At 48.8% G+C, this 11053-nt stretch overlaps 1 protein-coding gene across 1 annotated transcript in view; it reads left to right on the top strand.

Moving 5' to 3' along the window:
• The first annotated feature begins 1828 nt into the window (after nucleotides 1-1828).
• B4GALNT2 (beta-1,4-N-acetyl-galactosaminyltransferase 2) overlaps nucleotides 1829-11053 on the top strand; it is a 42088-nt gene continuing 32863 nt past the window's right edge. Inside the window, exons 1-2 of the mRNA XM_035027464.1 lie at nucleotides 1829-1855; nucleotides 2668-2894. Coding sequence (XP_034883355.1) covers nucleotides 1829-1855; nucleotides 2668-2894 — 254 coding nt within the window. The remainder of the gene's footprint in view (nucleotides 1856-2667; nucleotides 2895-11053) is intronic.

Here is an 11053-nt window from a genome sequence, read left to right as displayed (position 1 = left end):
GGACCTTACCCCTTGGAGGGTCTAATTTCGTGCACCCAGAGGTTAAATCTTATTCTCAAGCAAATAACACCACTTCCTTTTCCTGTGGGATCATGGCAAATATGTGTTGGAGGAGGTAGGTGACCAAGAGGATGTGACCTTCGGTTGACCTTCAGGCTGAGCCTGAACAATTAGAGGTTCCTTCTCCTCTCCCCTGGCCCTGGAATGTATGCTCTGCCCACTGCCCCCACAGCGAGAGCCATTCCGAAGACCGTCTGGACAGTGCATGTGACTGAACCCAGTTAAGGCCCCTGTGGTATACACTTGAAGAGCTTGGCGAGGAGATGCGGAGAGCTGCTTGCCTGCGATGGCCGGACTTCTGCAAGTTCCCTCACTTATTAGAACTGCCACCTGCCCATCTGGAATGGCCCATTTTTTCTTCCGTTTCTCCTCGTCTCCCATGTTTGGGGGCCAGTTTGGGAATGAACATCAGAGTGTTTTGTCCCTATCCCTTCCGTCCCCTGAACACCAGAACTTCTTTTTCTTCCGACATCCATTTATTGAGCATGAGCAAGGGCTGGATTTGGGGAGGGGGGCGGGTAGTGCCTACCGATGAGAAAACAGTCCCACTGCTCAAGGCAATCATTCACTCAGCCAGTCAATGAATAGTTCCTACTCTGGGCAGCCCTGTGTGGAGCTCTGGGAGTAGCCAAATGAATAGGAGACGATCTCCTTCCTCTGGAGCTAAGAAGTGGCTATCAGGCACCAGCGCTTTGGGAGGGTGTCAGAAATCATCTGACTTCCTTCTTCGCTGAGCACCCCTCCTCTTGGCTAAGAGCACTGTTTTCTTGGATCAGCATGCCAAGCTGGCTGAATCAGTCTTTCAAAGAACACATTTAGAAGGCTCACTTATGGCACCAGGATCTGCTGGATGCATGTGATTTCGTTGTGGGCCACCCCAAGCTTCTACCCCAGGGGACAAGTAGAAAAGAGCCTGATTATCAAAGATAAAGACATCGGCCATTGGCCAAGTGACACCGTGCCAGAGGTTTTTGTCTTGGACACTGGGAATGGCTGGAATGACCGAGCACAGTGGTGATTAAATTTACTTAACAACTTGCCTGTTTGTTAAGGTGGTAGCCAGCTATGTGCCCACAGTCAGGGAGAAGTGGTTTTCACGTCCTGGTGGTAAACACTAACCAACCACGGTGACAAAGCCTGAGGGAGTTTGGCTCAGGGAGAGGCTACCTCTGGATCAACCCCAGGCAGCATCTGGAGTGGGATGTGCACAGGGCTGGCCACCCATCCGTGCTCCGAGTAGTCTTCAGCGGCCATTTCTTCTCTACCGCCCTGCTTGGCTCTGGGTCCACACCCAGGGACCACGCCCGCCTCCGCCATGAAGAGCTTGGTGTTAGAGCTCTTGGCTGGTCAGGCTGAAAATCAGCAAACACATCACTTAGCTAACTTTCCCTTCCTGCTAGTCACCCTCAGAGTGGGCTGAGACTCCCAACCACAGAGGATTCATCCTGGACAGGAAATCACAGGTCACAATGCTTCCACGAGGCAGAAGTTACGGTTGAATGAACCCAGTCCCCACTTCTGAGTCCCGAGAAAAGTCCTCCTGTTTAGGCAGGGCTAGTAAGGCAGGGGGTACGGGGCAGCCAGCCTGGACCCACCTTTACGGACCCAATTCCTGGGAGCAGGTCCTAGCTTTGTCACTGGCCACAAAAGTTTAAACAAATCATGAAATCTTTCTTGGGCTGGGTTTTCACATCTGAAAGGTAGCTCACAGCATTATCACAAGGGTTGAAGTAAGGAGGATAATGTATGTGACAGCCTTTTGTAAGCAATGAGGTCTCCGTACTACTCACACATGGTAAGTACAAGGCTTTACTGATTAGTCTTGTCCGGGAAAGCAGAACATCCCTTTTCCAGCTCTTTCTAGAAAGCAGTCATCTGTAATTGCTACCTTAGAACTCCCCTCCAGCAAGGTTTTCTCTTTTCTGCTGGCTGCGGAGAAGTGGGAGTTGAACTTGGGACTCACCTTCACCAAGATTGTAGATCCTTATAGCATTTCCTTCTACTGTTTCTGGACTTACCTGGTTTGATTGATTGGACTGTCATTTTGTTTTAATTTTTTTATTTGCACTGCCTTCTCTTGTATGCATCTGTCTTAAAACCTTGTTGGGACACAGCAGGGTTATAATTAAGTACATACTATATCAAAATAGAAACACCGGTCATTTGGCAAGCATTTTGCATGCTATCGTTCTGTTTAATGTAAGCTAGGTCATGGTAAAAGCAATACAGTCTCACTGGAGCCGAACCACAGGAAGCTGCCCGGCACTGCACCTGGCTTGTGAAAAGCGTCCTGCCATATTTTCATCTGAACTGCACTGGACTCTTCCAGGCACAGAGGCACTGGGTGGCCACACAGGTATGTTAGAGGGATTCAACCCCCTCCAGCTTCCCACCCCGCGTCTTTTGCCAGAAACAGGCCCTGTGGAGTGTGGGGTGGGGGATGGAGGGGGGGTCAAAGGCCAAACTTGGCGAATGGCTGTGTGAGCTGTCGGCAGGCGGCGTGGCTCGGGGTTCCCCAGCGTCCAGCTTCCACCGGAGGAAGAGGGAGGGGCTGCGGTGGTCGGGAGGCTAGACTAGGTGACCGCACGGATTGTGTCGCTCTTTAAGGGGGAGACAGAAGTCCCTTTACCAGCCGAGGAGGAGCAGAGGTCCCAGATAGCGGCTGGGAGATGGCGAGAGAAGGGCGGGGGTCGGACTGCAGCCTGGAGCGGGGAGCACTCGGGGCTCCGGGCGCGGAGCGAGGACCGGCCCCGGCAGCCTCGGGAGGAGGGAGGCGCGCGCGACGCCGTGACCGCGCTCCTGTCCCGCCTCTCCCAGCCGCTGGGCACTCGGAGGTTCGGCTCGCGCGCTCGATCCACGCGGTCCCCGGCAGAGAGGGCCCGTCTGTCAACTCGGACCACCGACGCGGCGGAGGCTGGCCCGCTCGGGACAGAAAATGCTCCACTCGCCGGGGGCTGCCCAGTCCTCCCCCCCCAGCCCCCGCCGACGCGGTTCCCAGCCCAGCCCCTCCACCTCCTGGCTGATCACCCCACTTTGCCTCAGTTTCCCCGTCCTAAAAGTGGGGCTAATAACTGTATTCTCCTCTTAGGGCCGTTGTGACAAATAAATGGCACAACGCAAATAAAGCGTGTAGCGCCCAGCAGGTACCTAGGAAGTGTCACCAGCGGGGGCTGTGGACTTTCTCCCCACCTTGTCCAGTTCCCCAGGACGTGGGCCCGTGGCGGGTCTGTTCTTGCGGGGCTCGGGGGTCCCCAAACAACGACACCGACGCTGGGGCGGACCCCTGACACCTGGCTGGACGCACGGCAGGAGCCGGGGGTGGGCGGGGGTTGGTGGCGACGTGGGCGGGGACCGACCCTAACCCTCCCGCTTCCTCCACCTGCCGGCTGCCAGGAATTTGCCTGGGGCAGTCGGCCCGGGAGCCGTCCCGCACGACCTCGCGGCCCGCGTCGGGCGGCGGGATTCGGGATGACTTGGTGCGGGTGAGTGTCGGGGGAGCAGAGGAGAGTGGGCGGGGGGCCCTGGCGGGCGGGCGCGCTGCGGGGACGCCGGCGTCTCGGGACTGAGCCCCACCTGCCCCCCCCCCCCGTAGGTGAGGGCGGCGGGAAGGGGACGGGACGCCGTGGAGAGCCCCTGCTCTTTCTCGAACGCCGCGCCCCCAGGGAACCCTGGTTTTCCAGTCGGAAAACTGGACGTGGAGGTTGCCGCTGGTCCCGGGGAAGGTGTCGCTCGGATGTCCCGAGCGTGGGACTCGGCCCGGAGGGCGCGGCTTGGGACCCGGGGGCTCCGACCAGGGGACCGCGGGCTCCGGGCGGACGGGAAGCCGAGGGCGCTCAGAAAACAACTCGGGGGAGTTTGGAAAGTCGGGGTTCAGGCGCCCAGGCGCGCAGCCTCCAGGCAGAGTGAGCGTCTGTTCGGTCGCCGGGGCGCTGAGGAGCCCCAGGACTAGCGAAATAATCACCGCGGGGGAAGTAGACGTGGAAGTCCGCTTCAATTTTTATAGCCCACAAAAAGGCATCAAAATACATTCTGTGTCTTTTTACCCCCAAAGTTTATTTTCTTTGTATTTTTCAATACTAGAACCATCATTGAACACTGACAAGGAAGTCATCTTGCGAAATCTTGCAAAAGAGTGTTCGTGAGGGGCGCCTGGGTGGCTCAGTCGTTAAGCGTCTGCCTTCGGCTCAGGTCATGGTCCCAGGGTCCTGGGATCGAGCCCCGCGTCGGGTTCCCTGCTCTGCGGGGAGCCTGCTTCTCCCTCTCCCACTCCCCCTGCTTGTGTTCCTGCTCTCGCTGTGTCTCTCTCTGTCAGGTAGATAAATGATATCTTAAAAAAAAAAAAGTGTTCGTGAGATAATTAATGCTTTATAACCATTAACACGAAGCCCAGGTTCTACAGGATGTGGCGAGGGGGAGGGAGGCAGCCCTGCGTGCATGAGTGTTCCGGCTTGCATTCCAGTGCTCCCTCTCCTTCCCCGCATTTCCCCCACCCCGGGTTCCTTAATGTGTGACCGAGCAGTCCTGGCATCAGGCTCAGTGCCAACGAATTTAAAGCTGGCCAGGCCTTGGCAGATTTGACTTTTCCTTCACACATGGACAGCTGGAAGGCACAAAAGGTCTTGGTTTTAATTGATGTTGTTTGCTATCTTTATAGCTCCGTGATCTTAAGGGTGTTGGCCTGCGCGACCATGGGTGACCATGGTGGTGGTGGTGGGGAGGAATCTCACGTTTCTTCCTCAGAAGAAACTAATTCTTTTAAACTTTACTTTTTTAGTTTTCTCTTTTTTGGTGGGGGGGCGCCTGGGTGGCTCAGTTGGTTAAGCGACTGCCTTTGGCTCAAGTCATGATCCTGGAGTCCTGGGATCGAGTCCCACATCCGGCTCCCGGCTCAGCGGGCAGCTTGCTTCTCCCACTGACCCTCTCCCCTCTCATGCTGTTTCTCGCTTGCTCGCTTTCTAATAAATAAATAAATAAAATCTTAAAAAAAATTCTTTTTTTGAAAAGTAATCTCTACACCCAACGAATTCACGACCCAGAGAGGAAGAGTCCCAGTGTTCCACTGACTGAGCCAGCTAGGTGCCCCTAGTTTTCTTTTTCTTTTTTTTTTAATTAAAAAAATGTGTGATTTGGGGGCGCCTGGGTGGCTCAGTCGGTTTAGCGTCCCCACACTTCATCTCAGCTCAGGTGCTGATCTCAGAGTGAGTTGAGCCCTGTTGGATGTGGAGCCTACTTTAAAAAAAAAAAAAGAAGTCTGATTTTGAAATGGGTATGTCTGATTTTGTCCCTCTGCCAACCCAAGAAATGATCATTATAGTGCCGTGCCAGGTGCTAAACTCAGAAAATTGGTGAATTCATCTCATTTCATATGCTGTGGAGCACTTATTTCTTAGGTGTAGACCCTGTTCTAGATTGACCCTAGATTGACCCAGCACTGCTCCTAGCAGCACCCGGTGGAGAATATTCTCTTATTATGTCCACTCTGCAGTTGTGAGAATTGAGGAAAGAAGTTGCCTGAGGAATACATTGGAAGGAGCAGATTGGAATTCAGCTCCATTTGAGGCTAAAGCTGATGCTTTTCGATTGCATGGGACATTTTATTTGTAATATTTCACTCAACAAATGTTTGATAATCTACTATTTGCTAGGCATCGGGCTGGGTACTAGGAACACAATTGTCCTCACCTCTTGGAGAAGTGGTGACTCTAGCATATTTGTCATTCTCAGCTACTCTTTTTTTTTTTTTAAAGTAGGCATCATGCCGGCCTGGAGCCCAACGTGGGGTTTAAAGTCACAACCCTGAGATCGAGAGTCAGATGCATAATGGACTGAGCCACCCACCTGCTCCTCTTAGCTACTCATTTTTTAACACCCCTTCCTCTACAGGACAGAATTATTTTCAGTAATAATTATGTAATAATTAACAATATTCTCTTGCTTCTTCCATTTAAAGACAGTTAAAGTAAACTGTAATTTCTAGAGATACCAAAATTGGATAAACTATTTTATGTATGAATTAAAATTGGCAATTACCAAACAAAATGTTACACTTGGCAGTTTGTGCCCTTTTGCTGTTTTAAATCTTAAACACTAATGAAAAAGTCAGTGGTCGCACATAATGACAGAATTGAGGTGACTGAAATTTGGTTTATTCATCTTTAAAATAGAGGAGGGGGAGATGGAATAGGAGTTTGCTCTATCCATCTCCATGTATTGGCCTGGTATTGGGGTACCTCTGGGGACGGTTCACTCCCTTGGGGTGGGGGCTAAAAAAAAAGACAAGGTATGCTATTTGTGTGTGTTTCACATCCACGGCTTAAATGGAAGAATAGGTAATACCACATGGGTTAGAGCCCAGCTACTCCCGGAGCCAGCTTGAACAATTCCCAGTGCTATCCATTTACCCTGGTTGCAAGCTTATCTTCGAAAGGAACCTATGGAGCCGAGCTGGGTGTGTGTTGGGAGCCAGCTGTGTATCTGAGTTGCTCAGATCAAATTCCATGAAAAATATAATTTTTATAAAGGATAAGCAATAGATGGTGCTATTTTGAAGCTCATATGTATTATTAAAACGTCACAGTAAGGGTAATGGTTGCTTGGAACTTCGAAGAGCAGTTCTCAATCTTTTGGGTCTCAGGACCCTTTACATTCTTAGAAATGATGGAGGACCCCCAGGAACTTAAGAAGACTCTCTAAAATTTTATTAGAGGTGGGGGAGGGGCAGAGGGAAAGGAAGAGAGAGAATCCCAACGTGGGGTTCGATCTCACAACCCTGAGAAAATGACCTGAGCCAAAATCAAGAGTCTGATGCTTAACAGACTGAGCCACCCAGGTGCCTTAGGAGTTTTTATGTGAGTTGTATCTATTCCCATTAGCACATGAGACATTAAAGCTGAGAAAGTTTATTTTTTTTTTAAAGATTTTGTTTATTTATTTGACACAGAGAGAGAGCACAGGCAGGGGGAGCAGCAGAGGGAGAGGGAGAAGCAGGCTCCCCACTGAGTAGGGATCCCGATGCGGGGCTCGATCCCAGGACGCTGGGATCATGACCTGAGCTGAAGGCAGATGCTTAACCACGGAGCCACACAGGCACCCCAAAGCTGAGAAAGTTTTAAAAAAATGTATTTGTTAAGTCATTAAAAAGAATAATCCTCACCCTACCAGATATTAACATAATGCAGTTGAATGAAAAATTAATTATTTGAAGGCTTGACTGGGACTGATTGATGCACTTCCTAGCTGACTCATGTGATTATTGGCTGGAGGCTTTGCTTTGTTTCTATGTGGCACTCTTTTTTTTTTTAAGATTTTATTTATTTAATCTTTAAAAAAAAAAGATTTTATTTATTTATTTGACAGAGAGACACACAGTGAGAGAGGGAACATAAGCAGGGGGAGTGGGGGAGGGAGAAGCAGGCTTCCCGCGGAGCAGGGAGCCCGATGCGGGACTCGATGACCTGAGCTGAAGGCAAACGCTTAACCGACTGAGCCACCCAGGCGCCCCTGGCTGTGACTTTTCTTTCTTTCTCTCTTTTTTTTTAAATTTAATTTTTATTTTTAAGTAATCTCTACAGTCAATGAAGGGCTCGAACTCACAACCCCGAGATCAAGAGTCCAGCAACGCTCCATCCACTGAGCCAGCCAGGTGCCCCTGGCTGTGATTTTTCTTTCTCATCACATCCTCCTCAGGTTTTGGTAAAATGTTTATGCTGTTTCACAGAATAAGCTGGGGAGTGTTCCCTCTCTTCGTATTCTTGGGAAGAATAGAAAATGAAATAAGGAAACTTTGGCACTGTAGGATTATTCAGAATTTTCTCTTTTTGCCCATGTCGGTTTTTGTCAGTTGTATTCTTCTCTAAGAATTTTATTTACTCTGCTTTTCAAATTTATTGGTACGAATTGTTAATTTATATTCTCATTACTTCCTTAATGGCTGTAAGGTTCTAGTGCTGCTCTCAGTGTTCCTGCCATTGGCGATGTGTGCCTACTCTTGTTTTTTCTTGATCCTGCCAATGAGTTTATTTTATTAGTTTCTAAAAATAAATAATTTTTGGCTTTGATGATTCTTTATAGTGTATATTTCCTCTTTTTTTTTTAGATTTTGTTTATTTATTTGAGAGAGAGAGAGCATCAGCAGCGGGGAGGGGCAGAGGGAGAGGGAGAAGCAAGCTCCCCGCTGAGCAGGGAGCCCGACGTGGGGCTCGATCCCAGGACCGTGGGATCATGACCGGAGCCGAAGGCAGACGGCTCTGCACCCGTAGTGTATATTTCCTATCTCATTAATTTATGCCCTCACATTTAATATTTCCTTCTTTCTACTTTATTTGAACCTAACCTGCCAATCTTTTTTTTTTTTTTAAAGATTTTATTTATTTATTTGACAGAGAGAGAGATAGCGAGAGCAGGAACACAAGCAGGGGGAGTGGGAGAGCGAGAAGCAGGCTTCCTGCCGAGCAGGGAGCCCGATGCTGGGCTCCATCCCAGGACCCCGGGATCATGACCTGAGCCGAAGGCAGACGCTTAACAACTGAGCCACCCAGGCGCCCCTGCCAATCTTTTTCTAAATTCCGAAGTAGATGTTTGGCTTCCTGACTCAGATTTTCACCTTTTCTTTTTTTTTTTTTAAAGATTTTATTTATTTATTCATGAGAGACAGAGAGAGAGAGAGAGAGGCAGAGGGAGAAGCAGGCCTCCCGCTGAGCAGCGAGCCCGATGTGGGACTCGATCCCAGGACCCTGGGATCATGACCTGAGCCGAAGGCAGACGCTTAACCATCTGAGCCACCCAGGCGCCCTCACCTTTTCTAATGTAGGTGTTCAAGACCATAAATTTCTCTCTCTCTTTTTTTTCCTTCCCATTCCCCAGAGATATCCAGTGCTAACAATTTGATATATTTACTTTTATTTTTTATTTTTTTATTTTTTTAAAGATTTTATTTATTTATTTGAGACAGAGAGAATGAGAGACAGAGAGCATGAGAGGGAGGAGGGTCAGAGGGAGAAGCAGACTCCCTGCCGAGCAGGGAGCCCGATGCGGGACTCGATCCCGGGACTCCAGGATCATGACCTGAGCCGAAGGCAGTCGCTCAACCGACTGAGCCACCCAGGCGCCCTATTTACTTTTATTTTTACACAAATAGGATCCTACCATATATGCCATTCTGCAACCTACTTTTTTTTTTTTTTTTAAGAATTCAAAGCATGGTCTCAAAGAGATATTCGAATTTTATTTATTTATTTATTTATTTGTAAGTAGGCTCCACGCCCAAAGCGGGGCTCAAACTCATGATCCTGAGATCAAGAGTTGTTCACTCTACTGACTGAGCCATCCAGACATCCCTACTTTGTTCTTCTTTGAGATGTATTTTATTTTTCTTTATTATTTTTTAATAGGGAATTTGGATTTTTTTTAAAGATTTTATTTATTTATTTGACAGAGAGAGACACAGCGAGAGAAGGAACGCAAGCAGTGGGAGTGGGAGAGGGAGTGCAGGCTTCCCGTGGAGCAGGGAGCCTGATGTGGGGCTCGATCCCAGGACCTGGAATCATGACCTGAGCTGAAGGCAGACGCTTAACGACTGAGCCACCCAGGCGCCCCAAGATGTATCTTAAATGTCCTCTTGGAGGAAGCTGGATAAAGGGTACATGGGATTTATTGTACTTATTCTGCTATTTTTGCACCTTCTCATGAGTCCATAAATATTTCAGAATAAAATGGTTTTTAAAAAGCAATAAACTGGGGGTCCTGGATGGCTCAGATGGTTAAGCCTCTGCCTTCGGCTCAGGTTGTGATCCCAGAGTCCTGGGATCAAGTCCCACATCCGGCTCCCTGCTCAGAGGAGAACCTGCTTCTCCCTCTGCCTCTTCACCTCCCCCTGCTCATGCTCTCTCTCTCTCTCTGTCTCAAATGAATAAATAAAAAAAATCTTTAAAAAAAAAAAAGCAATAAACTTTTCACTTTAAAAAGTTTATCTTAGTAATAGTGTCCCTTTGGTACATTAAAAATTGGCATTATAGGATTATGCAGACTTTTCTCTTTTTTGACTGTGTCAGTTTTTGTAAGTTGTGTTCTCTAAGAATTTTTAAATTCCTTTGCATTTTCAAGTGTATTGGCAGAAAATTGTCCATTTATATTCTACCTCATTCTGTGAAATGGGTTACTAGGATTTTTTTTTTTTTTTTTTAGAGAGAGGGAGAGAGCACGAACAGGGCGAGGGGCAGAGAAAAGCAGACTCCCTGCTGAGCAGGGAGCCTGACATGGGGCTCGATCCCAGGACCCTGAGATCATGACCTGAACCGAAGGCAGACACTTAACGACTGAGCCACCCAGGTGCCCCCTGTTGATATTTTTAAATGTAACGAGTTTAGGAGTCCCTTGTTGGGTGCAGGGCACTGTGACACAGCTTTGGGAAACAAAGGTAGTCAGGCACCCTATGTACCTCCCAAACCCCTCTGTCCAGACCGGCGGTTTTTAGCCTCTCTTGCAGCCATGGGTCCCCTTGAGAACCCCATGAAGACTGTGGAACTAGGAACATGTGCTTGTGGGATACACCCAAACTTCACAAATGATTTTAGCGAGTACTCCAAGCTTGGGAGCCTATCATTAATCCATGGACCGACGCTCAGATCATTTGCTCTCCTGGAAGTGCAATGGACAACTGGAAAAATTAGAGCTCACCCAGCTGAAAGGTCCTGTAGTGAGGAATATAGTCATCACTTACAGTACTCATTTCTCCTGGAGGAGAAAGCACCCTCCCGGTTGTGTGGTGAGCAGACTCCATTATTGACAGAGAGGTGAGCTGTGGAGAGAGATGGTATGACTCAGCTGGAAGCTGAAAGAGCTCTGGTCAAAATCCAGGTTTATGACTTGTACTGTTTTGTCAAACAGAGTGGGTGAGTAATACAAAACGCCACGAGCAAGGTTTAAAAGTGATCCTAGCGTCCATCGTCCAGAGATGAAAAGTTCTGATCAGTGATCAGGATTACCTTTGCATATG

This window comes from Mirounga leonina, unplaced genomic scaffold, assembly GCF_011800145.1.
Source record: "Mirounga leonina isolate KUSES-001 unplaced genomic scaffold, KU_Mleo_1.0 Mir_200, whole genome shotgun sequence".
Classification (NCBI taxonomy): domain Eukaryota; kingdom Metazoa; phylum Chordata; class Mammalia; order Carnivora; family Phocidae; genus Mirounga; species Mirounga leonina.
Note: the sequence above shows the minus strand (reverse complement) of the source record. Positions and strands in the feature narration are given on the sequence as shown.